The 26,740-nt window shown below is 58.6% G+C and overlaps 3 protein-coding genes and 1 long non-coding RNA gene across 22 annotated transcripts in view; all 4 read left to right on the forward strand.

The window, feature by feature from the left end:
- Nucleotides 1–6,119, forward strand: part of ARNT (aryl hydrocarbon receptor nuclear translocator) — a 29,413-nt gene extending 23,294 nt beyond the window's left edge. For 7 of the 11 annotated variants that reach the window (XM_037411955.1, XM_037411954.1, XM_037411958.1 and 4 more), the window contains 8 exons: nucleotides 575–685; nucleotides 891–969; nucleotides 1,360–1,483; nucleotides 2,106–2,205; nucleotides 2,869–3,019; nucleotides 3,237–3,396; nucleotides 3,942–4,093; nucleotides 5,275–6,119. In XM_037411955.1, coding sequence (XP_037267852.1) covers nucleotides 575–685; nucleotides 891–969; nucleotides 1,360–1,483; nucleotides 2,106–2,205; nucleotides 2,869–3,019; nucleotides 3,237–3,396; nucleotides 3,942–4,093; nucleotides 5,275–5,364 — 967 coding nt within the window. In that variant the 3' untranslated portion in view covers nucleotides 5,365–6,119. The remainder of the gene's footprint in view (nucleotides 1–574; nucleotides 686–890; nucleotides 970–1,359; nucleotides 1,484–2,105; nucleotides 2,206–2,868; nucleotides 3,020–3,236; nucleotides 3,397–3,941; nucleotides 4,094–5,274) is intronic. The other 4 variants (XM_037411961.1, XM_037411962.1, XM_037411963.1 and 1 more) reach the window with 2 other exon arrangements.
- A 3,402-nt stretch (nucleotides 6,120–9,521) lies between these two features.
- CTSK (cathepsin K) lies at nucleotides 9,522–12,616 on the forward strand. The gene is made up of 8 exons (XM_037411973.1): nucleotides 9,522–9,736; nucleotides 10,532–10,676; nucleotides 10,816–10,938; nucleotides 11,055–11,210; nucleotides 11,282–11,500; nucleotides 11,593–11,758; nucleotides 11,866–11,971; nucleotides 12,057–12,616. Exons 1-8 carry the CDS (start codon nucleotides 9,729–9,731, stop codon nucleotides 12,154–12,156), a joined length of 1,023 nt encoding a protein of 340 aa, XP_037267870.1. The 5' UTR covers nucleotides 9,522–9,728; the 3' UTR covers nucleotides 12,157–12,616.
- Nucleotides 12,617–15,672: 3,056 nt separating this feature from the next.
- Nucleotides 15,673–20,398, forward strand: CTSS (cathepsin S). Of its 4 annotated transcripts, XM_037411977.1 has the most exons (9): nucleotides 15,673–15,829; nucleotides 16,067–16,108; nucleotides 16,513–16,653; nucleotides 16,861–16,983; nucleotides 17,508–17,657; nucleotides 17,733–17,957; nucleotides 19,007–19,172; nucleotides 19,391–19,493; nucleotides 19,880–20,398. In XM_037411977.1, the coding sequence occupies exons 3-9, from the start codon at nucleotides 16,528–16,530 to the stop codon at nucleotides 19,977–19,979; spliced, it is 993 nt and encodes a 330-aa protein (XP_037267874.1). In that variant the 5' UTR covers nucleotides 15,673–15,829; nucleotides 16,067–16,108; nucleotides 16,513–16,527; the 3' UTR covers nucleotides 19,980–20,398. The 4 variants fall into 4 exon arrangements, with proteins under 4 accessions (XP_037267874.1, XP_037267871.1, XP_037267873.1 ...); XM_037411974.1 differs by lacking the exon at nucleotides 16,067–16,108 and having other exon boundaries at nucleotides 16,472–16,653; XM_037411976.1 differs by lacking the exon at nucleotides 16,067–16,108.
- Nucleotides 20,399–21,926: 1,528 nt separating this feature from the next.
- LOC119139946 lies at nucleotides 21,927–26,224 on the forward strand. Of its 6 annotated transcripts, none has more exons than XR_005101515.1 (6): nucleotides 21,927–21,959; nucleotides 23,452–23,579; nucleotides 24,076–24,345; nucleotides 24,553–24,661; nucleotides 24,852–24,929; nucleotides 25,232–26,224. It is a non-coding gene; the product is annotated as an uncharacterized LOC119139946 (long non-coding RNA). The 6 variants fall into 6 exon arrangements; XR_005101514.1 differs by having other exon boundaries at nucleotides 21,948–22,026; XR_005101513.1 differs by lacking the exon at nucleotides 21,927–21,959 and adding an exon at nucleotides 22,632–23,104.
- Nucleotides 26,225–26,740: the final 516 nt, after the last annotated feature.

The raw sequence follows: 26,740 nt of genomic DNA on the forward strand, positions 1-26,740 counted from the left end.
TCGAGATCAGGTCCTACTGAAGCAGCAGTTTGCAAAAGAATTGTCGGGAAAACGCTGGATTTTAATTCCTTTCCTGTGGGAGTTAAACATTAACTGACTTGTGACAGTTAACAGAAGAGCATAAAGAATTCCACCAACGTCTTGGGCTTAAAACCTAAAGCTGCTGGTGGTCTCTGCAGGCTCCAGCTCTGGAGCGTCTGACAGAGCTGAACGGAAAACCTTGGGGGTTTGTAGGTTCCTGCAACCTTTGCTTGTGCTTTAAGGATGATGCAGATCTGGCCATGCTCCTGGTGTAGGTTATTAATTGCTCCCCTGCTCAGCGACCGAGTGGGATGGGGCAGAGCCCTTTGGCTCACAGCCGTTAGCGTTCTGTTACACAACACACACCCCATTTCAGAGACCATGGGAACGAGTGGAAGGATCCTTCACTCAAACAGCTTTTGCAAAAAGCAAAGCTTCCGATCTTGTCCAAGACAAGTGTGCTTTCCTACACGCAGTAGCCAACTGTTTGCTTTCATTGGGTATTTAAAAAAAAAAAAAAATTTTTTTTTTTCTTTCTTTCTTTGCTTTAAAGGAACTCGAGCCAGGAGTCTCGACCTGCCCTGTCAAACTCAATGCAGAGGCCCCAGCTGGGGCAGAGTGTCAACCTTCCCCTGGAGATGGGCACGGCACAGCTGCCCTCAAGGTCAGGAGGTGCTCAGCTCCTTTTACCATGCCTCTCTTGCTGGTTCTGCCCTCCTGTCACATAGCCTTCCTACCCAAACTTTCCTCTCTGCAGCAATGAACTCCTCTGGGCTAATGAATCATTGGTGTAACCACAGAGTATCTGTTTCCTTGGCAATCGCTTTTAGCAGCCGGTGTTCTCCTATTACAGACACTTTCTATTTTAGGCAGCAGCAGCCGCCACAACAGACAGAGCTGGAAGTGGTCCCAGGAAGAGAGAGCCTGTCTGGTTATGACCACTCACAGGTAAATCAACAGGGGGTTTGGTTACTCCTTCCATTTGTTGTCCTGCATTATTTAAATTACCTTTTGCTGGGGCTTTAAGGGTGGCCACCCGAGCCTGACTTGAGGCTGCTGAGAGTTCGGAGAGGAGGCAGTTCTGCCGTGGGTTTTGTTGGATCTGCTTGCTTGATTCTGAGCTGCCCCTGTGGCATCCTCCCCGCCCTGCCCGTGGTGGTGCTGCCAGCCCTAAATGGCCTCACTGTCCCCCTAAAATACACAGGAGCCCGGAGAGCAGCGCGGCCGCTTGCGTGCAAAGTCTTCTCCTGCAAAGCCTTTGGCTGTTCTCCGTGCTGGTGCGAGACTGCTGGCTTCCTTTGTGCTGTGCTAACAGCTGACGTTTGTACCTGCTCCCAGGTTCCCGTTCAGCCTGTGACTGCTGCCGGCCCAGAGCACAGCAAGCCCTTGGAGAAGGCAGAGAGCCTTTTTAATCAGGAGCGGGACCCAAGGTTCAGCGAAATCTACAGCAGTATCAACGCAGGTGGGGAGCGCTGGGCTGTCGGGCACGGCCAGGGGCACGTCGCGTCGCGTCTTCATCCAATTTTGGTTTCGGTCGGGAGTGCACTTTGCTCTTTCCGAAGTCGTTCAGCCCAGTTCTGGGCGCAGAGGCTTGGCGTGACTGTGTCGTGGCAGCCCAGGCCTTGCAGAACAGCCGATTTGGATGCCGGGTGGGTGATTCCTGGCTGCGCTGACGGGCTGTTGTGACAGAGAATTGTCCTGCAGCCGACGTTTTGTTGGAGAGGTGTGGGGAGGGAGTTGGGTGAAAAAGCATCTCTTGCCCTGCTCTTACTGCCTGCCTTAGTCCCATCCTTCCTGCTTGTCCCTAGAGAGCAGTGCTCTGTGCTCCTAGTCTGAGCACTGTAGTGGATGCTCTAACCCCAGAGGACTTTAATGCAAGTTTATTAGAAAATGGAGAGGAAATCAAATTAAACAGGCTTTTACAAAACCATCTGGAGTCCATGGCTGGATAAAGAACAGTCACGTTTACTTTGGCTCAGAACAGCCTTCCTTCATGCGGGCATGTGTCTCGCAACTGGTTCTGTCTCCCCGTTCCTGCTGCCGAGGCTTTCTCAGCCCTGTCGCGAATCGCCCTCTCTCCACAGACCAGAACAAAGCCCTTCCTGCCAGCACAGTGCCTGCCAACCAGCCCCTCTTCACGCAGGGAAACACCTTCACCCCACCACGACCTGCTGAGAACTTCAGGTGAGGCTTCCCCTGCTCATCTCGGAATGGCCTCACGTTAGTTTTACCTTGTCCGGCGGTCGTTCCTGTTCTGTTTGTGTGTCCTGCAACAGCTGAGTGTTCCCAGCCTCTCCCTGCCTGGCAGCGATTGTCCGTAAACGTGCTGCTACACATTCCGCACAGAAAATATGCGGAGGGGAGCCCATCCAGGCGCTGGTTTCTTTGAGGGATGCGGTTGAGAAGGGCTCCTGCTCTCCTCCCAGTGCCGCTTTGCTCCTGCTCAGAGGTGCAGGAGCTTTGGGGCTGTGTGCAGTCAGCGTGGCCCTTCCTCTGCCGTGCCAGTCCTCACCCTCACAGTCACCGTCTCAGCCACTGCCTCGATTCCCGCGTAGCCGTCTGCGCCATTCCTTGCCACGGCTTGTCTGCGGGATAGCTGTGCCTCTCGGACCGAAGCCCAGCAGCTGAGCTGGGTGAGAACTCCCACCGAGCGCTCCTCGCCTTGCCCAGAAACCCAGCACCTCCTGCCAGTTGTACCCACAGCAGGGCAGCACGATGGGCACTGGCGAAGTTACCCACGTTTCTGCGCTTGCTTCCCCGCACCAGTAACTCACACGGATGGTGTTTGTGGCTCTTTGTCCTGTACGTGATGCCCAGTGTCCTAAGGGCACCTCTCCTGTCTTGCAGGAGCAGCAGCATGGTACCTCCTGTCAACATTATTCAGCAGCAGCCCTCGTCAGCGGGCCGGATCTTAGCACAGATTTCACGCCACTCCAGCCCAGCTCAGGTCAGCGGAACCAACTGGGCTCCAGGGACACGGCCGGTGTTCACGCCCCAGGTAGCAAAGCCTGAACCCTCGGTGCAGGCCCCGAGCCCCCGCTGCGTTGCAGACCCTTCTCGCCGCCACAAATCCACCGGCTCTGACGCTGGGTGACGGAGCAGTGCTGCGCGCCCGCGCGCCTCCTCCTTCAGGGCCAGTCCAGCACCTTCTCACCCTGGCTGACACTCAGAATAAACGCATCTCTCCTCTTCTCCCGTTTCTTGCTCTCTTACAGCAAGTGGGGTCCCAGACTGTGAAGACTCGGCCCCCTTCCTTCAGCATGGGGACATTCCAAGGCACCCCGTCTTCCTTCAGTCCCATGACAGCACCTGGCTCTACGGCTTCTCCTACCGGCGCTGCTTACCCGAACCTTGCCAGCCGTGGCACCGGCTTCAGTGAGTATGACTTGGGGTGCTGGGACCTGGCGGGGGGGGGGGGGGGGCAACTAAATCCCCTCAGAGGAAATCTGGGAGCTCCAGCCGTGTGTGATGCGCTCCCCGTGTGCTGGGACAATGTCCAAACAGCTCAATCCCTGTTCACGCTGCCTTTATCGCCTTTAACCATCGCCCCGGCATGAGGCTCCAGAGCAGGTGAATTTACGGACAGCCCCTCCAAAGCTGTAAGGTGGCTTTTACTGGTTTTTATTTCAATTTAACCATCGCCCTGCCATGAGGCTCCAGAGCAGGTGAATTTTGAACCGTTCTAAGGCTCACTGGGAGGAAACAACCCCCCCTGGGCCTCCCCTGCGTTTTTCTTGTGCCACCCCTGGATGGGTGCCGACACATGCCTTACTGCGTGTGGTCAGTGACTTTTCCTGGAGGGGAGATCTTACCAGTAGGCACCACAGAACGAGTTGTGTGCTTCCCAGCGCCGTTCAGGGATCACAGAAACTGGAGCCCCACACCAGGAATCGGCTGCTGACTTGTTCTCTGTCCAACAGCCACGGAAGCGGCGCAGACGCCCAGCACATTCGAGCCGCGGGCAGCCGAAGGCGTGGGGATGTGGCCGCAGTGGCAAGGACAGCACCATGGCCCAGCGTCTGGGGAGCAACACGTGCAGCAGCCGCAGCCAAGCCAGCCTGAGGTCTTCTCAGTAAGACGGTGCTTTTGTAACCTCCCGAGCGAGGACTGGTGTGGGCTGATTTGTGGGAACGAACGGGCTTTTGCTGCCTGAGTGTGGGCAGCTGCCTGAAGTGCTGAGGGCTTGTCCCTCTAGTTCATGATCTCTGGTGAGGTCTCAGACTTGTGGATAACCTGATGGAGCTGGAACTGGAGAGGGGAGGGCAGGAGGAGGGCGTCAGCGGGATGGGATTTGTGTCTTGGGCCACTGCAGGATCAGTGTGAAACTACCCGCTCTGCAGTTGTATTAACCCTTTGGCTCTAATTAATAACAAAAGAAGCCAAACACACGTCCTTACCCTGCCCCCAGTCCAATAAAATGAAGATAAGGGAGTTCAGAACTCCACTTGTGACTTGCTACCCCTGCTTTCAAAGGAGTCGGTGCAGTCACAGGACCGCAGACAGGTCGGGGCTGGAAGGGACCTCTGGAGACCATCAGACCAACCAGCCCCCTGCTGGAGCAGGTTCTCCCTCGGCAGGTTGCTCAGTTGTGTCCAGGCAGGTTTGGGCTGTTTCCCCGAGAAGGAGACTCCACATCTCTGGGCAGCCTCTTCCAGCGCTCTGCCACCCTCAGAGTAGTTTTTCCTCCCATTCAGAAGGAACTTGTGTTGCAGTTTGTGCCCGTGGCTCTGGTCCTCGCGCTGGGCACCGCTGGGAAGAGCCTGGCCCCGTTCTCTCGGTGCTCACCCCTAAGGTGTTTGTAGGCATTGACAGGATCCCTCTCAGCCTTCTCCAGGCTGACCAGCCCCAGCTCCCTCAGCCTTTCCTCCTAAGGGAGATGCTCCAGTCCCCTCATCATCTTCGTAGCTTCTGCTGGCCCCTCTCCAGTAGCTCCCAGTCTCCCTTGAACTGGGAGCCCAGCACTGGGCACAGCACTGCAGAGGTGGCTTCACCAGGGCAGAGGATCCTCCTCACCAGGAGGATCCCCTCCTAAGTCACCGCTCGTGACTTAAGTTTGCTGCTCTCCTGCAGCCTTGGGTGCAAACCCTGTGCGTCTCGGGGGGGGTGGGGGGGTGGGGGGGGGAAGGGACCGTCCCGGGGGGGGGGAAGGGACCGTCCCAGGTCACAGCACCTGCTCTGGCAAACTCCTGCGTGACTAAATCACTGACGTGGTACTCTAGAGCAGGGAGTAACTCTCTCCTTGTATCCTCACAGGACATGCTGACGATGCTGGGAGACCAAGGACCCAACTACAACAACGAAGAGTTCCCAGAGCTGAATATATTCCCTTCTTTTTCAGAATAAAATAAGCCCTAGGGGAAGCAAATTATAACTATATATAATATCCATGTGTAAAGGAAAACACCTAAGTCTTTTTTTCAAAGACTGCTGAACTTTCTAAACACTTCCTACCTTCTGGAGGCGAAGCTCTGCCCCACAGCCTGGAGGATGGGCGGCCGTGCAGGAGGAAGGGGCGCTGGTTTTGGGCACCTCGGCGCGGCGCTGCCAGCGGGGGACTGTTGGAGGCAGCAGGACTTGAGTGCTGCGAGTGCAGCCGCACGCACTGACCGAAGGCCCCACATGTCCCGAGCGGTTCTCGTTCCGCACGCTGGGTGGGTCGGAGGGATGGACAGCCCCTCCAAAGTTGTAAGGTGGCTTTTACTGTTGGGTTTTTTTATTATTATTTCAATCTTCTTTACCGTGACTTTTTTTTTTTTTCTATAAAACACAAAGTATTGTAACTTTTTAAATATTGGAAGAAACTCTTCCAAGCGTTAACCCTGTATAAGACAATTCGGGAGGATGCTTGCGGAGGAATCCTGGTCACAAGCTTGGAGGGAGCTTGGCCGCCTTTTGGGGGGCTGCTCCTGCGCCTCCAGCCCGGGGTGCTCTAGGGATTCCCACGCTGGTGTGTGTCTGGACGCCGTCTCTTCCGTGAACTGTGCAATGATGGGCTTCGGTTGTCAGTGCGACCTATAAACTCCTGGGGGGGGGGGGGGCCCAGTCGTTCGTGTGAATGACGGGATTGTTAACGAGCCATAAAAAATATTATCAATGTAGCTTTGTTCTCCACGCATCAGTTTCGCAGCTGATGGTTTCTGTGCTGCCGTGAACCGATGGTTCAGCGGGTTTTGTGTCGGGGCGGGGGGAAGAAAAACCGCTCTGCGCTTTCCGTGCGATTTCCCCACGTCTAGGTTGAGTTCCTCGCCTTCGTCGAGGAGCTGGATGTCGGGTTCTGGACGTGCTGGAGTTGCGTTCTTCACTAGGAGCTGCGAACGGCAGTATTTGCTCTTAGACTCGCCGTCTCCTTAAAGAAAAAACGATGCCATATGATGACCCTGTTGCCAAATCACAAAACTGAGGAGAGCAGGGAAATACCGGGAGCAGAATGGTGTTTGGTGGTTGGGTTTGGGTTTTTTGGGTTTTTTTTTTTTCAATGTGTCATTTTTAAATTTTAAACCTTGACTTTGAATCTTCTGGCTTCTTCAGTGGAAAAAAACCTTCTGGCAAGTCTTACTCTCCTCAGGGGCTGCAGGGGCTGGAAGAACGGTTTGACTCCCCCTGCGACGGCAAGCCTTGCTTCAGTTTCAACAGGAAAATTTGTTCATTGCGGAGTCAGACTTGGAAGGCAACCTGGCACAAGTGCAGCAGGGGAAGAAGATTATGAAGCTTTCCTGGAAGCCTGCTTTTGTTTCGGATGAAATCTGTGCATTTCTCCCTCCTCCCTGTGTGTTGGTGGGGCTGCTCCAGCCCCCCAGGCTGGCCGTGAGTGCCCTCTCCGCTGGCGTGGGGCAGGGAAGGGACGCGGGGTTTGGAGTCGCCGGTGGGCTGATGTGGGAGACCCTCCGAAGAGCACATTTCGGCGACGTCCCCAGCAGAAAGGCTTTGAAACACTTGGGTTCCTGGCAAGCGTCCTACTTGCGGAGATCCGGAGAGGTTCCCCTGGGTAGCAGAGCAGAAAGCTTTTCATTTATTTTTTTTTTCCTCTCCTGCTTGTGTTGGAAAATCAAGATTTGAAGGAGTTTGTTGGGTGTTTTTGTGGGGGGTTTTTTTTTTTTTTTCCTCGCTCCAAACACCACTTCCACCTTTATCTGCGGAAAGGTGGGAACCTCCTGGTAGGGAGTCTGGAAACGTCCCGTGATCCAGCCCCGTCCTTTCACCCAGGGAAACCGCGACCAGCAATAACCGCGGTGGGCGCCTCGCGCTGCCCTGTCCCGCGCCGTCCCCGTCCTGTGAAGGTTTCTCTGGTTCAGAGGAGATCTGGACCCCCCCTGGGCAGAGGGGGCACGGGAAGGCCCAGCACCCCGCCGGTGTTGGAGCCCTGCCGGGATGAAGGATGGAGCAGCGCTCTGCCGGAGGAGGAGGAGGAAAATTCCCATTTCTACAGAAATGGAGCCCGACCTTCGTGGAGCTGCAGCTCTGACGCTTTCTGGAGCCCCGTCCGCCAGCAGCGGGAGCCGGACTTGCCCGTGGTGCTTTGACACCCCCCCCCCCTTGCACCGCAGTGGGTCCTGGGGGCCACACGGATGGAACAGCTGCCAGGTCTGTGTCGTGTCCCGTCTCCATCCCCCCCCCCAGCTGAGAGCCCGTCTCTCCCTGAGCCCTCGCGGGTGGCACTGCTGCAGCCCCCCAACTCGTGGGCTCTGCTGGGGGGAAAAACCAGCTGGAGCAGCCGACAGAGGACAAGGACTGGTGAGGGGCTGGCGGGGTCCCCAGGCCCCTCCCGGGGGCTGTTGGAGGGGCCGGTGTGTGGTGCCAGCGGTGGGGGCACCCATCGTTATCCCTTTTTTTGATAATTGTACTATTTTTCAATGGGGGGGGTGGGGGTGGTGTATTTCATTGTACAATTGCTTGGGGCGAGCAGGAGCCCAACCTCCTCCTCGGGGGGCTTGGGGGGGGTGTTGGGGGGGCCTGGGCTCCCTCTTGTCACAGGAGTTGCAGATGATTATATGTAGCAGAGATTTTACAACAAGATATTTTCCCTTTTTCAGAGCTCTGTCTCATTTCTGCCTCTCCCCGTGGTGTTGCCCCGACTCCTCAGCCTCGCGGCATTGCTGGGGCCGCAGAGACGGGACCCTTGCGCGTCCTGCCCTTATCCCGAGCTCGCTCCCTTGCTGCTCCTCCTCCTCCTCCTCCTCATCATCATCACTTGCAGCTTGGGCTGGTGCTTGTTAGCAGGCCCTGGTGATCTCTGGCTTTGTGGGTCGTGTTCTCCCGGAGAGGGGATACAGCCGAGCATCCCTCATGGAGCCTCGCGTCCCCCCCTGCCCCCGATCTCTCTCTGGCCCTGTCCCCAAGGAGCGTGGCCCCCTCAAACCCCCTGCTCCCCACGGTTCGGTCCCTGGGTGGGTGGCCTCGCCGCCTGGTCATGCGCGGCCAAGTCAGGGCCCCGTGCTCGGGCGATGAGTCCGCGGCGGAGCCCTGGGGTGACTCAGCCCCCCTTGCTGGGTGGCCGGGGTGGGGGCCGTGGGGTGACGTGGGTGCACTGCCAGCCTGTGGCTGTGCCTCGGTGCTTCTCCCGTCCCCTGAACTCTGCCCCCTGCTCCCTCCCAGCCCGGCTCCCTGGGACAGCCCCTCCTTGGGTGATGGTGATGGTGGCGGTGTCCCCAGCGTGGCCACCGGGACCTTCCCGGCAGTGAACAAGGTTTTCTGACTTGTGATGCGGTGACGAGGTGCCAGTCACGGCAGAAAGCACCGTCTGGCCCCGCTTCCCCTGGTGGTGCTGCCCGGGGTCAGGGACAAGCCTGTGCCCCCCACCCTGAGCTGGGCATGGGGTGGCCAAATCCTGTGGTGGAAGGGGAAGCACTGCTGGGCTGGGGACACTGGGGACACTGGGGACAGAGGTGAGGTCCTGTCCTCTGCTCCACGTGGAATGGAAGCAGCCCCGTCCGGCCTCTACCCTGGGGCAGGACTTGGGGACAAGGAGGGTGTCCCCGGGGTAGGATACCCAGGCAGGAGGACATCCCCAGCGTGGGATGCTGGGGCAGGAGGGTGTCCCCGGGGTGGGATGCTGGGGCAGGAGGACATCCCCGGGGCAGGAAGGTGTCCGCAGGGTGGGATGCCGGGGCAGGAGGGTGTCCCTGGGGCGGGATGCCGGGGCAGGAGGGTGTCCCCGGGGCAGGAGGGTGTCCCCGGGGCGGGATGCCGGGGCAGGAGGGTGTCCCAGGGGTGGGATGCCGGGGCAGGAGGGTGTCCCCGGGGCGGGATGCCGGGGCAGGAGGGTGTCCTCAGGGTGGGATGCCGGGGCAGGAGGGTGTCCCCGGGGCAGGAGGGTGTCCCAGGGGTGGGATGCCGGGGCAGGAGGGTGTCCCCGGGGTGGGATGCCGGGGCAGGAGGGTGTCCCCGGGGCGGGATGCCGGGGCAGGAGGGTGTCCCCAGGGTGGGATGCCGGGGCAGGAGGACATCCCCGGGGCAGGATCCAGAGCCACCAGCCCCTGAGCCGGGGCTGACTCAGCTCTGCCCCGCAGCATCACGTGAAGCCGGGAGGGAGCCACTGCTGCATCCCCCCACCCCGTCTCCTCCCCCTCTCCAACCCTCTGCAAATCCGGGCGAGGGCCAAAATTTTCCAGCTGCCTCTGAACTTCCTCAATCCAGCGGCATAAAAGAGCCGGGGCCGCGGCACCCGCATCCCCCGGTCCCGCGCTGCGCGTTCTCCCACCAGCGGCACGATGCTGGGGTAAGTGGCGTGGGGAGGGGTCCCGTGGACCCAGCGGGGTGTTGCTGGGGTGGTCGCGTGGCTTTTCCCCAGGGAAATGGACCCCAGTGGGAGGGGGGGCTGGAAGAGGGTCCCGTGTGGCAGTGGCGGGACCCTTAGAGGTGCAAAAGGGGAAACTGAGGCACGGAGCGTCGAGCGGGGCCGTGGGCTGCAGGCTGAGGCTGGTGTCCCCATCCCTGCTCTGCCTCGGGGAGCTGGTGAGAAAGTGGGTGCTGGGGGCGAGTGGGTAAAGCCAGGTGGGGGGGGATGCCTGGGTGCCCCCCCGCCCACACCCCCTACTCCATGCGCCCCCAAAATTTGTTTTCCCGGTGGCCGGGGGCTGCCGGAGAGGCACCAGGGCGCGGTAATGGGAACCAGCTGTCCCAGCTCATGTGATGCCTGCGCCTGGCCAGCGCTGCCGCAGCAGGGTCCCAGCCCCACGGGGGGGGCAGGGGGTCCAAGGCCCAAGGTAGGGTGGGCAGGGGGTGCTGGTGCTCCTGACCTGAAAACAGAGGGGTTACGGGGTTCTGATCTCCCCCAGCCCCATTAATGGGGGGGGGGGGGGGGGGGCGGGCAGACCCTCATGGCTCGGTAGCGGGGTGCATGGGGTCCCCCGTGGCCTGGAAGTGGGGTGGACATGGGGTCCCAGCCCCAGTACCCAACACGTGGGTGGGCATGGGGTCCCAGTCCCCTGTAGCTTGATGTGGCCATGGGCACAGTTCCCCATCCACACACACACGCCCCCAGCTCAGTCCCTGTCCCTGTCTCTGTCCCCAGTGTTCGGCTCCTCCCTGGGATGTGGTGGCCCACGCTGGTGGCCCTGCTGGTCCCTGCGGCGGTGGCCCAGCTGCACCCCCAGCAGGAACTGGACGCCCAGTGGGACCTGTGGAAGAAAACCCACCGCAAGCAGTACAACGGCGAGGTAGGACAGAGCCCCGCGGGGGGTCCCGGCCCCGGGGGGAGCCGAGGGCCACGCTGTGATGTCCCTTGGCACTGGTGTCCCCATGGTGGTTCTGGGGGACATGGGCAGGACCCCAGCGCCGTCTCACCCTGCGGTGCAGGCAGATGAGGTGACGCGGAGGCTGATCTGGGAGAAGAACCTCAAGTACATCAACACCCACAACCTGGAGCACGCGCTGGGCGTCCACACCTTCGAGCTGGCCATGAACCACCTGGGTGACATGGTGAGCATCACCGTGGTGGGGGGGCGACAGTAACAGGGTGGGAGAGAGGGGGCTGAGCACCCACAGGTGCTGCTCTGCCCGGAGCTGCGCTCATCCATCCTGGGCTCCTTCCCCAGACCAGCGAGGAGGTGGTGAGGACAATGACGGGCTTGAAGGTGCCCCACGACCGCCCACGTCGCAACGAGACGCTCTACGTCCCCGATTGGACCGAGAGAGCCCCGGCTACCGTGGACTGGAGGAGGAAAGGCTACGTGACACCCGTCAAGAACCAGGTGAGCAGGGTGCTCCCAGGGGTGCCCGGAGTGGGGTGACCACCTCGGTGTCACCCATCGTGTCCCCACAGGGCCAGTGCGGCTCGTGCTGGGCGTTCAGCTCGGTGGGCGCGCTGGAGGGGCAGCTGAAGCGGAAGACGGGGAAGCTGCTCTCCCTCAGCCCCCAAAACCTGGTGGATTGTGTGGCCAACAACGACGGCTGCGGCGGCGGCTACATGACCAACGCCTTCGACTACGTCCGGCAGAACCGCGGCATCGACTCGGAGGACGCCTACCCTTACATCGGCCAGGTCTGGGGCTGGAGGGGGGGACAGTGGCTATCTGCTCCTCCCCGGCTGCCCCCCCATCCCCATCTCACCTTGACCTTGCTGGTCCCACGCAGGACGAAAGCTGCATGTACAGCCCCACCGGGAAGGCAGCCAAGTGCCGCGGCTACCGGGAAATCCCCGAAGGGAACGAGAAAGCTTTGAAAAGGGCCGTGGCCAGGATCGGACCCGTCTCCGTAGGCATTGATGCCAGCCTGCCCTCCTTCCAGTTCTACAGCCGGGGTGAGGGGCTGGGGGGAGCCCCGTTCGGTGCCCACGGGGCAGCTCAGGGAAACTGAGACACGGCCACGTGGTTTATCCAGAGCGTAACCCTCCGTTCCGCTCCCCAGGTGTGTACTATGACGAGAGCTGCAACGCCGAAAACATCAACCATGCGGTGCTGGCGGTGGGCTACGGCACGCAGAAGGGCACCAAGCACTGGATCATCAAGAACAGGTACAGCAGGGCCTTTTCCCCAGGAAGGGGGGGGTTGTCGGCGGCTCTGGCGCGGCGGCTCAGGCTCTGCCTTTTCCCCCCACAGCTGGGGCGAGGAGTGGGGCAACAAGGGCTACGTCCTCCTGGCGCGCAACATGAACAACGCCTGCGGCATCGCCAACCTCGCCAGCTTCCCCAAGATGTGAGCGCTCCCGGCGCACTCCCTTCCCGCGCTGTGCCCGGCCGCCCCCGCTTCCCTGCCTTCAGACTCTGCCTTTTCGCTCCCAATATCCAAAGCTGACGTTGCTCCGGGGGGGGATCTCTGCCTCTCCATGAGAAATGCCCCTGGGGAAGGGGACAGGCCCCCCAGCTGCAGATGAACGGTGCCATAAGTTGCCCCCAACTCCGTTTTCCCGGGACTCTGGTGCTGTGCGTGCCGGCTTTCGCCTTCCCACGGCCGCAGACGATCCGGAGTCTGATCCATGTGGAGACGCTTGTGCAAATAGATCCCGCGCTGGCCTCTGCCTCCGAGAACGTGCGGGGAGCACCACGGGTGGAACATCCCCTACGGTGAGCACGGATCTGTGTCCCCTGGCTCTGCATCCCAGTGGGGGCTGCGGAGAACGATACGACTTTATTTTTAAAATAAACACTGTTGGGAATAAAGGCTGGGGCTGGTTTGCTGGCCTGTGGTGGGAAGGGGCTGAGGAAAAGCCTTCCCCTTTGGAGAGGGGCTGGCTCTGGGGTAGAGCGGGGGGAGATGCGGCTGCGCCGGGGGCTTTTTGCAAAATCCCAGCTGGTTTTGCAGGACGCCTGGAACAGGTTGGAGACGTAGGTGGCGGAATTAAGGAGGAAGAAAGCAGGGCAAGAACCGAACAGCTGGTGCAGGCACTGGCGCTGTGGCTTCAGGGCAAACATTTGTGTCAGGGCTGAGTGGCATTTTGCACCCCAAAACCCCAGATCCAAGCCCTTCTGTTAACGCGGCGCATTGAGAAACGACCGCAGTGATGCAGCAAGGCAGAACCCAAACAGTCAAAACCCAAAGAGAAAGGGAAGGTGATATTTGCTTTAAAAAATCAGGCAAAACCCCCCCCCCAGTTTAGATACTTTAAGCTTATTTTTCCCACTGACACCCCCGCACAGTGGGTGGCGAAGGGCCTGGGGGGTGATGGAGAGGGGCCGGGATGCTGGTTGACTCCCCGGGCTGCCAGGATGAGCCCTCAGGGTGGTTCAGGACCAGAACGCTGCCAAAAGGAAGAGCGGTGGGAGCATTTCCACGAGCGGAGGGACCCCCTGGCGCCAGAGCTGGGCTCCCTGGGCGCTGCCCCGCAGCCGGCAGGCAGGTGCCATCTCCCTGGCGTCGTTTTTGGCTGGAGAACATGGAAAACCGGTCCTTTTCGCACTCACCTGGGGGACAGAGCGCATCTCCACCTCCTTGGTGCATCCCCCTCGCTGCTCCTTTTCCTCAAGAGCTGCCACAGCGATGGAAACGGAAAGCTCCAGAGGGAATATTTGGGGATGCGTAAAGTTTTCTTAGAAAAGACTTTCTTTGGGGGTGTGGATGTGAGTGTTGGAAGGGTCTGACCCGGTGTCAGGGTTACCCTGGTGCGACCGGAGCGAGCCCCCCGTCTGGGAAAAAGGCACCAAGGGGCTGGCGGTGGCTTGGAGAGTCGGTGGGGGTGTAAGACCCCCCAGCCGGGACCTGGCGCTGCCTCCCCAGTCCCGGCTGAGCGGGACGAAGCTGCTCCATGGAGCCCTGCAAACCCCACTGGGCATCGGTCACCCAAACTGCTCCCGCCTGACTCGTTACACAGGATTTCTGCTGGGGGGGACTCCAGGGTTCCCAGCGGTCCTGGGTGCTGAGTCAGCACAAAGGGCTGGTGCTTCTCGGAGGCAGAAACCGAGTGGGTTTGGTGGGGCGCAGCGGTGGCGAACCCCCTCCCGTGTCCCATCCCTCAAGGCTCGTTGCAACCCGGCTGCCCCAGCGTTAAAATTTATTTGTGAACATGTTTTTCACCATTGAAAATGCAGAACAAGAAGTAACAAAGTGTTGAAATAAGTCCTGCTCGGTCAGAGACGTCTTTGGAAAATAAAAACCCCTGCCACGTCAGCAAAGCTACGTTCAGCAACGGCAAACTTTATCTTTTTTAAAACCAACAACAACAAAACCCAACTGTGGGCAGTTCTGTCAACGAAGCTGCTTTATCCTCACATCGGAGCTGGGCTAAACCCCCCTGGTTTCCTTGTCTGTCTCTCATCTCTGGCCTTGGTAGGACTGAACAAACAATAAATGTATTTTTAATAGATAAAACTAATTCATTCACCTTTATCTGGTATTTTCCTGGTGGCTTTTACTCGCTCCAGCACATAAAAAACCAGCTTTTTTCCTCTGCCCCCGCCTTCGGAGTGTTAGCAGCACGGAATCCGGCAGGGAAGCGGTCAGGAGGGTCAGTCTTTTTGGCCAAAAGATGCAAATTTGGTTATTCCCGTGGCTGCTGGGGAAAGAAAAAATTAAGGGAGAGGGGTGGTATGGAAGGAGACTATCACCTCCTGTTGTCTAATTATTGCTGCTTTCTTCTTCCAGAAGTGGGGGTGGGTGTTATGGTGACCGGGGCTGTACCAGGATGGCCAGGAACCGTGGGAACTATGGTGCTTCCCCCCCGCCCCCGATCCAGAGGGGTTCCATGCTTTTAGGACAAGCTCTTGAGATGCCACCAGTCCCCCCGTTGGGCTGGAGTGTGCTGGCTCAGTGCCAGCCTTCCCTCCCTCGGGAACGCCGTCCCCTTTCTGCAGGTCTGCAGCAGAAATGACGGAGCGACCGCAGTTGGCTTGTTCAAGCATCTCGTCAAGGATGACCGTCTCCTTCACCCTCTCCAGGAACTTACCCACTAATAAGGAATAATCTGTTGGGAATTATTTCAGAAATATTCAGAACTTCTGCAATCTCTGGCAGCTATTTAGAAATTGACTCAACTGCATCTTCAAAGCCCTTGAGATGCTGTTTTGCTTCCTCCTCTTCTCTTCGAAGATGGTTTCTTGCAGCCTTTTTATATCCCGCGGTGTTCCGTGGTGGTACCAAACGCACCCTCCCGCCTGCCTGTCCTTCGTGGGATCCCAGGGGATGCCCTGACCTGAGGCTGGAGCCCGATTTCCAGGCAGCTGAAGACATCGCCGACCCTGTTTTCAGCCTGACCGCAACGTAACGGTGGACTGGAGGGAGAAGGGATGCGTCACGGATGCATGAAACGAGTCTCCTGCTGCCCATGCAACGCCGAGGCCAGCCAGCTCGGCTCCAGCCCCGACTATATTTAAACCATGCCTCCCTGCCCACGCTGCCTCACCAAAAAGTAAATAAATGTGATATTTATTTTTTTTCTTATGCTAACCGTTGGCTTTGGTTTGGTGGGTGCTGCGGTGAGACGGGAGCTCAGGTGAAACCAGCAGCAAGGCTCCGTGCTTGACCTCATCCTGTCTCTCAGCTCAGCACCAAGCGAAAAAAATGCAAAAATCGTTATCGGAGGAGCGTTACCCCTGCTCCTGCCCCCCAGCCCCATAAACCACCACAAGAGCCTCACCACTCATTTGTGGGGTGCTGGAAATAAGAAACTCTCATCTGCAATTATTTTCTGTTGGCATCGATGCTTCTGCTTCAAATAACCCCACGACCAGCCCAGTAAGCCCAGTTCCCGGCTAAGTGAAAATGAAATCAGAGCATTTCCTCATTTCCTGACTCGTGATTTGTGCGACGAGTTCAGTTGCCGTGTGCAGGAGGTCCTGGGGGTCCTGGTGCTGAGGGGGTGCTGGGTTTGTCCCCAGCATCCCCCCTACCCCATCCAGGCAGGCTGCCGTGGAGCTGGAGGTCAGAAGACGTCTTCTCAGGTACGTTGGGTGCTTTGGGATTTTGACAGCCCTCTGGGAGGGCTGAGCTTTGAGGAAGTAAAACTGAAGGAGCAATATTTCTTGTTGACTCTGACTCCATCTTACCTTTAATCTCCTCCAAGTCCTCTCTGGGTAGTTGCACCATGTGTAGTAGCCCGTCCTCAGGAGCTGCTGGGAGCTGCTTAGATCAAAATAGGAATTTTTTAAATTTTTTTTTTTATTATTATTATTTTTAGGGTGCTGGAAAACACAGATTTCTCCAAACAGCCGCTTGACCAGGTGATGTGTAAACCTCCTTCAGGGAGAGTTTCTCGGGCAGGGTGGCACCGTCAGACGAGGCGTGTGTCCGGATGCGTCCCTGCGTGTCCGTGTCCGCGAGGGCAGGAGTTGGGTCCTGCAGGCTTCTCCCTCCCGGGGAAGTTCCCCAGTCCTGGCTGGGATTTATTTCTCTCCCCGTCTCGCAGGGGCTGGGGGTACGAGGCCAGAGTGTGGGGCGGGCGGCGCTGGTGCTGGTCTGGGCAGGCAGGACAGGAGCTGGTGGCAGCACCAGTGTAGAAACCCCACCAAGGGCATGCCAGGCAGGCCAGGTCAAGGATGTCATCACCGTCCTGCCTCCCTGACCAAACCGGCTTTGTCACTAAGGGGTCAAGCACGGCTCCAGCGCTGAGCCTTCGGCTCCCCAGTCCCAGCTAAGCAGGATGAAGCTCCTGGCTTCCATCGCCTTCCTGGCCACGCTCGCAGTGGCACTGGGACTCCCTGACCCCACGCTGGAGTGGCACTGGCAGCTCTGGAAGAAAACCTACGGCAAGGAGTACCACCACAAGGTAGGGGCATCCTGGGGGGGTGGAGGCAGCTTGGGGTGCTGAGCTGCTGGGTGCTGCTCTGGCGTGAGCATCGCGCAGCGGGGAGAAGAGCTGACAGCTCCCAGGGGTGGTTTGGCAGGGGCTCCCGACAGCTTTTGGTGGGATAAAACGGGATGAAATGGCTGCGGGGGGCGTTGGTGCACGTCACGGGGCTGCTTTTCATGGCAGAGAGAGGAAGAGGAGCGGCGGGCGACATGGGAGAGGAACTTGCGACTGGTGACGCTGCATAATCTGGAGCACTCCCTGGGGCTGCACTCCTACGAGCTGGGCATGAACCACCTGGGGGACATGGTAGGTGCCAGTTGTGCTGCTGAGAAGGGGCTTCTCTTTGTCTCTAATTACCCACGAGGTTCATTTAAGGAATAGACGTGGGTCAGGGGTGGAAAAAACTCCCAGACACCCTTCTGGACCCATCCTCTTGTGGACTCCCGCAGCTGTGGACAAACTGCTCTGACGTTCCTGTGCTCGACCTGCCAGCGTGAGGCAATCTGGTGTGAGGAAACATCTCCTTAACGCAGCATACGGGGCACGCAGACCTGATCCTGGTCATTATATATGTTTGCAAATCATCCCTCTTCAATGTCCCAAGGTTGTAGCGTTGGTTAATGAAACACCAGCTTCCAGGGATTTCTGGTCCTTGCCGAGAAATCTTGCCCTTCCCAACGAACAGCTGGAAATTAGATGTGAAAAATAAAAAGCCCAGGACGCTGCAAACCTGCCAACTCCTGTAGCTCAGGGAAATCCACCTCCGACACCCCCCGTGCAGGACTTAAGAGACCAGGAGATCATGAGCGGGTGTTTCCTTTTCCCACCAGACCAGCAAGGAAGTGGCGGCTCTGTTAACCGGGCTGAACGTTGCTTCCCGGCCAAAGCTGAGCTCCACGTACCGGCCGCGTCCTGGCAGCAAAGTCCCAGACACGGTGGACTGGAGGGAGAAGGGATGCGTCACGGATGTGAAGAACCAGGTGCGGAGCTCTCTCCCCGTGGCTCTTTGTGGCTGGGTGCCGTGCTCACTCTGAATGTCTCCGGGGCTTTTGCAGGGTGCGTGTGGGTCGTGCTGGGCGTTCAGTGCCGTGGGAGCCCTCGAAGGCCAGGTGAAGCTGAAGACAGGGAAGCTGGTGTCCCTGAGCGCCCAGAACCTCGTCGACTGCTCCATGATGTACGGGAACAAAGGTTGCAGAGGAGGTTTCATGACCAGAGCTTTCCAGTACATCATCGACAACCAAGGGATTGACTCGGACGACTCCTACCCCTACACAGCTCAGGTAGGCGTCAGACCGTGGCAGCACGTGAGAAGCACTTGGGGATAGAAGCAACGCGGCCGGTCGCTCTGCTCTGCGGCGTAGGCACCGTTCTCCTCCTCTCCCACTGATTTCCCTCTGCCTTGGTTTCCACCAGGGCTCGTGTCACCTCCTCAGCCTTTGCCCTTGATTCTTTCAAACCCAGGGAAGGGACTTTTAGATGTTTTTTACTCATAGGTGAATGACTGGACTGGCAGCCAGAATTCCTACGTGGTTATTTCAGTCCTACATAAATGATTAGGCAACGTACTATACGGAAGGGAAAAATGGGACAGGAGTCCTGGCTCCTCGCCTCAGCTCTCTGTATTATTTAATCTCCTACACTTTCCAAACGGGATATCGATATTTCTACCATGTCAGTGGGCTGAGGTTTCCAGGGAACGATGTGCAAACCATTGTTTTTAAGCATTACCTGTAACAGATGCTGTGTGACAGCTGCGAGGTCGTAAGGAAAGAGCCATGAGAAAAGAAAGATCCTAAAGTCTTGATGGCCAGAGTCAAGAGATGCCCTGAAATTACCTGGTGTCTTGAAAAGATGGCTTGTGGAGAGAGGTCAGAGGACCAGCAGCTCAGCCCAAGGAAGGATGGTGGAATAGGAGCCCTCAGACCTGCCTAAAGCAGCTACAGGGACACGAGATGCTGTTCTCTGTGTCTGCAGGGAGAGTGAGAAGCCCTGGGCTGAAATAAATTCAGGTTAAACCTGAGACTTCAGGTGGGAAGGCTGAGGAAGTTTCTCTAGGGAAGTGGTAGAAGTGATGTCACCAGAGGTTTCTAGAAAAAAGGCTGAGGGTTCCATTGTGATGGTTTGGCTGCTCTTGGCGTGGGGAAGTGAGATGGGTAGGATGGTCCCTTCGGGTCCTTCCAGGTGTCTTTTCCAAGAGACGGTGCTCAGGGAGAAGAACGGGGTAGCACAGAGTAACAGAGAGCTGTAGAAAACCAATACCCGAAGGTCTTGAGCTGTTCCTGGTGGATCCCTCATGCTCCTCTTCTCCCCTCCCCGTCGCTCCCCCCAGAACGGGACGTGTCAGTACAACGCGTCCGCACGCGCCGCCACCTGCTCCAAGTACGTCGAGCTCCCATACGCTGACGAAGCCGCCCTGAAAGATGCTGTCGCCAACATCGGACCCGTCTCCGTCGCCATTGACGCCACCCAGCCCACCTTCTTCTTGTACAAGTCAGGTACGTCCTTGTACCCCAGAGATCCTCTCCACAGCCCCCCGTGTCCTTCTGCACGTAAAGCCGGTGACAAGTGGCGGGTTGGGGCTTAACCCCTGGGTGAAGGCATTGATATGACCCAACCACACTGAGACAGCAGCGTTGCTGACGGTGCTGACGGTCGGCTTCGGCTCACGGGCGAGGTCTGCTGCCGTGCTTCCCAACTCCTTGGTTTTTTCCAGGTGTGTACGATGACCCCCAGTGCACGCAGGAGGTGAATCACGCCGTCGTGGTAATCGGCTACGGCACCCTGAACGACAAGGATTACTGGCTGGTGAAAAACAGGTAAAGGCACAACCGTGCATCACGGAACCCTCGGGATCTATAGGCTCGGGATCTATAGGGCACCCCCCCTGCTGCCCACCCTCACGGTTCCTTAAGGGTGTTGATAGAGCTGGGTGATGGTATCAGTCCTTCCACCCAGGGATTCGTGCTTCATCGTGTCAAAGCACCTTGACGTCACCCCAGCAGCACCACAGAACTTTAAACACAACTAAAATACACTTACACCCCCCCTCAAGTTCCCCTTACGTCAATTGCCATAACCTAAGACGGGATTAGAAGCATTTAACGCCAACGCTTCGATGCTGTGATGTTGCTAAAGCTGCTGCTTCGCTTGCAGAAAAAGGAATTTAATTTTTCTCCTGTCTGTCTGTCTCCTGTCCCAAAAGCTGGGGTGTGCATTTTGGTGACCAGGGCTATATCCGCATGTCGAGAAACCACGCGAACCATTGCGGTATCGCCAGTTACGCCTCTTACCCGCTCATCTAGACGGAGCCCGCGCCGCAGCGAGGACTGGTGAGCCCTCAGTTACACCACTGATGCTACGCTTGCACAGATCTACTGACTTCAAGAATCATTTTTTGGCTCTGTGGGCAACGTCCTCCTGTTAGATCAGGCTGGGAGGGAGACCTGTGCGTAGGAGGAATTCTGAGGGTGATTTACAGGCACCTCATGACTTCTTTGGGGGGAAAAAAGTGTTTTTGTTGGGTTTTTTTTTTTTAAGAGTGAGATTGCGATACATACATTTGTAACGGAGATCACCTACCGTTACAACAGGGATAGTGTTTTCCTCTCTCCAGTTGAGCACCGAGTACTGCCACGATGACACATCTCTCACGTTAGCTCTGTGCCATGTTGATGAAGTTGCAGACTTTCTTTGAAAAATAAATCGGTTTCACTGCCCAAAAGTCCGCTCTTTGGTCTCTGGAGGCAGGAATGGGTGGCAGAGGGAATTCCAGCCAATGCGTGAGGAGTCTCACAAAACCTCCCCACAGATGACCGTGTCTCTCCAAGCGGTGCTGAGGAGTTGGGAACGGAGGATACGGATCACCGCGCCCGTACCCGGCCCCAGGCTGGGGCAGGTTCCCGTGATGATGATATTGAAACACTGATGCTGCCACCGTGCCCGTACAACACAACCCGCCACCGCACGCAACGCTTTTTCCTGACAGGGATGCCAGAACCCGTCCCAAAGGTTCCCGTGTCAAACCTTTTGGCTGATGCTGCAAAGTCACCTAACTTTTTTCTTTACATGTTTGTATTGACCGTAGGCTTTAAAAAACCCCACCTTCTCGTTTGTTTCAGTGGGGAAACTCACCTTGAGAATCACTTTCCTGTTTCCTTGCATTGCGATGCCATGGCCACCTTGGGGGAGGTGGGGGAACCGAACAAGTCTCCAGCGCTCACACATTGGAGGGTCCCGGGTGGCTCTGTGATGTACTAGGGGCTCTGGGAGGGTCTTGGGGGGATGCTGAGGGGCTCTGGGAGGGTCCAGGAGGATGTTGGAGGGTCCCAGGTGGCTCTGTGATGTACTAGGGGCTCTGGAGGGTAATGGGGGGATACTGAGGGGCTCTGGGTGGGTACAGGGGGACTTCTGAGGGTGGTGAGGATCTGGGAAGGAACTGGGGCTACTAGAAGGGTCCTGGGGGTTTGGGTGGGTCATGGATGGTGCTGGGTGGGTCCCTCCTCAGGTGTTTTTCTCCCTCAGAGCACTCTTTTTGTCCTCTCTGCTAATTAGGGTGCCTCTATTCAGCCCCTTGCCCCATGAGAGCTGAGGTTCTCTGCTTAGATCCCGTCTCACGCTCCTGGCTTCCTCCCCAAGCTTTCCTTTGTCTCTGGAACGGCTTTAGGAGCCTTTGGGTTCCCCCACAACTCATCTGCTGGCTTTTCTTGTGCCCCCAAGGACTCTGTATGCCTTTTGCTCCATCTGGGACCCCTCTTTTGGTCTTTCAGCCCCCCTAGAACTTTTAACGCAAGTACAAAACAGAGCCCAGGCCCAACACAGATCCCCCAGCTGTGGCTCCAGCGGTGGCCAGGACTGAAAGCACTGGCAGCAGCCCCCTTCCCTCAGCAGCCCCCAAAGAGCGGGGCACTTCACTTTCACTCCCCAAAACTCCACACTCTCATCCCAAACATAAACCCAACGGCAAAGCCCAGCGAAGTTCCTGGGGCTCTCTGGGGGCAGCTGGACCCCTGCCAGCCATGGCAGGGCCAAGTGAAGGCCTCAGGGCTCTCTGGGGACAGCAGGGCTCCAGCGAGGCCGGGTGAAGGCCCCGGGCCCCCTACAGGCCGCACGCCCCCGGCCACGGCGGGGCGCTGTTTGAACGCCAGGCGCTGGCTGCGCGCGCCCCTGCAGGCCGCGGCGGGCGGGGCCGCCCTGCGCATGCGCGGAAGGGGGGGGGCAAACTGCAGCTCCCGGCATGCCTCGGGGCCGCCGCCGCCATCGCTTCCGGTCAGCGGGCGCTTCCGGTCAGGGGGCACTTCCGGTGGCTCCGCGCTCCGCCGGGGGTCGCAATGGGGCAGGGGGGCCCGTGGGGTAGGGGAGGGCCCATGAAGGGGGAGAACTGGGGTCTGTGGGGCAGGGAGAGCCCATGGAGGGCTGGGGGAGGGAGGGGGTCTGTGGGGCGGGGGAGGGCTTGTGGAGGGGGGGGGGAACTGGGGGGTCTGTGGGACAGGGGAGGGCTTGTGGAGGGGGGGAGCTGGGGGGCCTGTGGGACGGGGTAGGGCTTATGGAGGGGGGGAGCTTGAGGGGGGGCTGTGGGACAGGGAAGGGCCCATGCGGGGGGGGCTGGGGGAGGTCTGTGGGGCATCTGTGGGGCAATGGAGGGCCTGTGGAGGGGAGGAGCTGTGGAGGATCTCTGGAGAGGGGGAACTGCGGGGCCTGTGGGGCAGGGGAGGGCCCATGGAGCGGGGGAACTGGGGGGCCTGTGGGGCAGGAGAGGGCCCGTGGAGGGGGAGAACTGGGGGGTCTGTGGGGCAGAGAAGGGCCTGTGGAGGGGGAGAGCTGGCGGTGGGGGTGTCTGTGGGGTAGGGGAGGGCTGTGATGGGATTTTGGGGGCAGGGGGAGGGCCCTGTGTGGGTCAGAGCGGTGCCGGGGGCGGGGGTGTCTTAAGAATGGGCTTTGTGGGGTGGGGGGGACAGGCAGGGTCTGCAGCTGAGGCTCGGGAGGTATCATTGGGCTGGGGCAGTGCTGGTGGCTGGGCCCGGGGTCTCCTGCCGGCAGCAGTCACTGAAGCCGGGGGGGGTTCTTTGGTTTGTGGGGTGCCCTGCGGGGTGCGCAGGAGCAGCCTGGGGGGGAAATGCTGGCGTGAAGCCTGTGCCAGGGGAGTATTGAGGGGAAGGGGGGGGTCCCGAGCATCGAGCGTGGGGGCTCTGACACCTGAGTGTATGTAGGGAGCGTGTGTCGTGAGCGCGGGGACTGCTGGTGCTGTGCGAGGCAGCTCTGGAGGGGCTGGGCTGGGGGGCCGGGGACACGTGGCCTGATGCAGCGAGTTCTGGGGCGAGAAGGGCCACCGGCGGGAGCTGGTGGTACCTGGGCGCTGGGAATAAGAGCTGGAGGGAATGTGATGGGGAGAAGCAGCGGCTCGGTGCTGTCGGAGGCAGCACAGGCAGCGGTGGGAAGCTGCTGGCCTTCCCTGTGCTGCTTGGGTGCCGGGAGGGCTGGGGGCTTTGGGGGGGGCAGCCGCCTGTTGTGCCGTGCCTGCCAGCCTCAGCCCGTGCTGTGCTGTTACCCCTGCGCTTTCCAGCGAGAGCATCAGTATCAGGGGGCAGCTGCCGCCTGCGGGGTGCTGGGGCCGTTTCTCCCCGCTTTGTGCTATCCCTGATCGCTGCTGCTGTGCACTACGCTGCCCTTCGTGTCTCGGGGCACGCAAAGGCCTGGGTTCTCTCATTTAGTTGTCCCATTCGCGTTCTCTTTGCCATAAAATCATTGATGATACTCCCATTTTCTTTTTGCTTTTAGACGAGGCTCCCAATTCCGGCTGCATTTACCCAGTTCTGCATGGCTGGTTGTGGGGAGGGGGCCAGGCTCCTGCCCCCCCAGCGCTGATAAAGGGGAATGCTGTGGAGGACCGGACTGCAGCGCTCCCAGTAAGCCGTGTCCCACGCTCACCAGGAGCAAATCTTTGCATCTGTGTCTGCAGGGTTTGAGCCTGTTTCTGGGCTCCATGGCATGCTGCTACCTTTGCTCTGCCTGTGCTGGAGCTTACCGCTGGTGCTGGAAGGTCTGACCCTGTGATTTGCCTTTTCCCTCCCGATTTGCCTTTTCCTTCCTGTTGCATTGTCCCTGCTTTTGCCGTTTCCTGCCTTCTCCTCGTGGCTGCCCTAACTGTCCGCCCAGCTCGAGGAGTTCCTCATGTTTTATCTTGTGATGCTCCCCTCCCCGTGCACACAGATGCTCTTTCTTGGCTTTGTGAGCTTTTCTGACACCCAGTTTCCTGGTTGTTCTGCAGCTTCTCTCAGCTTTGCCTTCCCCTTCCTGCCGTTGCCTTGTAATACGCCTGCACTCGATGATCTTACGGATCTTTTCCAACCTAAATGACTCCGTGACTCTCCTCCCCGTCCCGGTGCCCTTTTTATGTTTCAGAAGTCAGTTCTTGCTGCTGTCAGTTGTCAGGATGGTGCTGGTGTCCCTCTGTGGCACAGTCCGCCGGTGAGAATACCCGATCCGAGACTTCCCTGCTGTCCCTTTCTTCGTTGTCCTTAGTGCTGCCTTCGACACGGAGCTTTGGACGGTTCTTTCCCGCCCGGAGGATTTTGGCATTTGGCTCTGCGATGTTCAGTGTCAGTGGCTCCAGATCGCTCGCTGTCTTCTTGTGTTTTGAAATGTCTTCTCTCCCGACGCTCGTTCTTGCCCGTAAGCGTCCCGTAGCTCTGCTGTCCTTGCTCCTTGTCGCCAAGATTCCAGCGCGCCGGGCACTGGGCAGGGTGTCGGGGGGTCTGGGTGTCTGTAACTGCAGAGGGCTGGGATCTGCTGACAGGACTGGCTTTGCCACCAGGTTCCATCCTCCTCTTTGCCCATCTCCTTACTTCCCTTTGGTGAAATGCAACTATTTTCCTGAAGTTTCAGATCTTGGAGTGAGTAACGTGTCCCGCGGCCCCTTGAAGCTGCGTACTTCAACTTCACCGCTGCTGCCATCATGTGCCAGGCCCAGGAGGGTGGGCAGGTGATGGTGAGTGAGTTGATTTGAATTTTTACACAATTTTTATGCCCACGTTGGACAACAGATGCACCTGACTGTGCTCTTCGAGCTTGTTAGGAGCTGGTGATGCATGCCCCTGCACTCTTACAATGCGCATGCTCTGTTGCACGAAGAAAAAGTCACAAATACGATCATCCTCCTCCTCCTCCCTGTTTTGTAGGTTGGCCTCACGAGTGCTCCTGGGCAGGGAAGAATCCTGGCTCAGCGCGAGTTTGTCAGGAGGTTCTCGCCTCGCTTTGTAAGTACCTTTCAATGACTAATTGAAATGACACCGCAGCAGTCACACCACCCGGCGCAGCGTCCGTTTGCAGCGTGTTGGGTTTGCACTACGGTCACCCGAAAAACTCCAGCGTGGATCGTAGTTAACCCGTGTCCATTGTCCGGAAGAAAATATCACAGGAATAGCAGTTTCCATCTCTCTGTGAAGGAGCTGGCACTGTGGGATTCGGGCCAGGAGCTTTGCGGGTGGAGGATCTGATGGTTGTAACTCAGCTGTGTGTGATTTGTTCCACATTCTTTCTTAACAATTTCTCCTTCCAGCTGGACCGGGCAGGTTTTGTTGTGATGGCTCTGCCCTCCATTGGGATGCTGCTGTGATACTTGAGCAACAGAAAATCAGACAACCCCGAGAGGAAAAAAGAGGGAGGAAACCAGCACCCCGGAGCTCAGGAGGGAGCTACCATTAACCCACCAGAACCACCGGTGTGCTTAGACCGGCAACAGTCTGCAGAGGCACCGCCGGGGCCACGCTGCGGCCGCGTCGCTTCAGTGGCAGCGGTGCGTTGCCTTCTCCCATCAAAAAAGAAGAAAAAACACCGAAAAGCCCCGACCAAACCCACTGCCTGCGCGTTCAGGGCAGCGTCCCTCACTCTGCGGCCGAGAGGTGCCAGTGAAGCTGCGACACGAGCGTGTTAACGCCCGGCGGAGCTCATTTGTGGGGGTGCAGCTCTGCAGCGTTTCTGGCGTCTGCGCTGCCTCCCAGGCCCCGCTCAGCCAGGGGAGCCCCTGCCTGCTGCAGTCTGCTCAAACCCTGGAAATCCTGGGGCGGGGGGCTCCTCTTCCAGCTGCTGTCCACCTTGCCGAAACCCCTGCGGGAAGGAGCTCTGCCCACTGCTGTTGGAGAGCTGTGTTCTTTGCGAGCTGGGGCACGGGGAGCCCCGCTGTGTTTCGCTGAGCAGTTCGCTGCTGTGTGGCTGGTTGGGGTTTGTGGCTTTGGGGTTTGTTTTTTTTTTTTTCCCCTGGTTGCTCTGTTGAGGAACCCATGGCTTTGTAGTAAAACACACACCGTGGAAGAAACCTGCTTTGCTTTCACCGGGAGGGCCTGGAGGCACCTGGCTGCCTCCAGAAGCGGCTGAAAGGGCGTACAGGCAGGAAAATAAATCAGTACGTTACTCCATCAGGAAAATAAATGGAAAAATGGGAGCAGAGGGAATGTGGGGAGCTGGCACCTCGCGCCAGCTTTCCTGACGGCCCCCAGCGCCGCTATAAGGGGGTTTCTTCCACCGTTGTAAATAAACGGTAGCGTGGCTGCCCGTTGGGTGTGGATTTGTGCTTTTCCTCTGGAGGAGGGAGCAGCACAGCGATGGCTTGGCCGAGGGGACCCGCGCATGGTGAGAGGGGGGTGATTTGTTTGCCCTGCGATCTGGGCAGGGGCTCCGTGGTGGCTGGTGGCACCGCACAGCCCGCTCTGGGCCACGCGTTGGAGCCCGCTCCCCGGCACTGGCGGCAGCCGAGAATTTCGTGTTGGTGGATAGAAATCGCGGGGCCATGCCGGAGCGAACACTGTGCCTTTGTTACCAGAACAATGTTTCCAAGCTGGGATTCCTCACCCCCTCGCCCCAACCTTCGCTGCCACCGGTTGCACCCTTTGTTTGGCCTGGCGAGCGTCGCAGCCGGCCGGGTTAGGGACACAGTGGCTGTTTGATGCTCAAGAAACTTTCAGGAAGGTGCGGGAGCTTTGTGCCAGCGGGGCTGGCTGGCGCAGCCCGCCGGGATGTGCCCGGCCATGGATTTTCCTCGCCAGGCTGAGAGGTAAGGCTGTTCTGCCTG

The sequence above is a fragment of the Falco rusticolus genome, chromosome 19 (genome assembly GCF_015220075.1).
Source record: "Falco rusticolus isolate bFalRus1 chromosome 19, bFalRus1.pri, whole genome shotgun sequence".
NCBI lineage: Eukaryota > Metazoa > Chordata > Aves > Falconiformes > Falconidae > Falco > Falco rusticolus.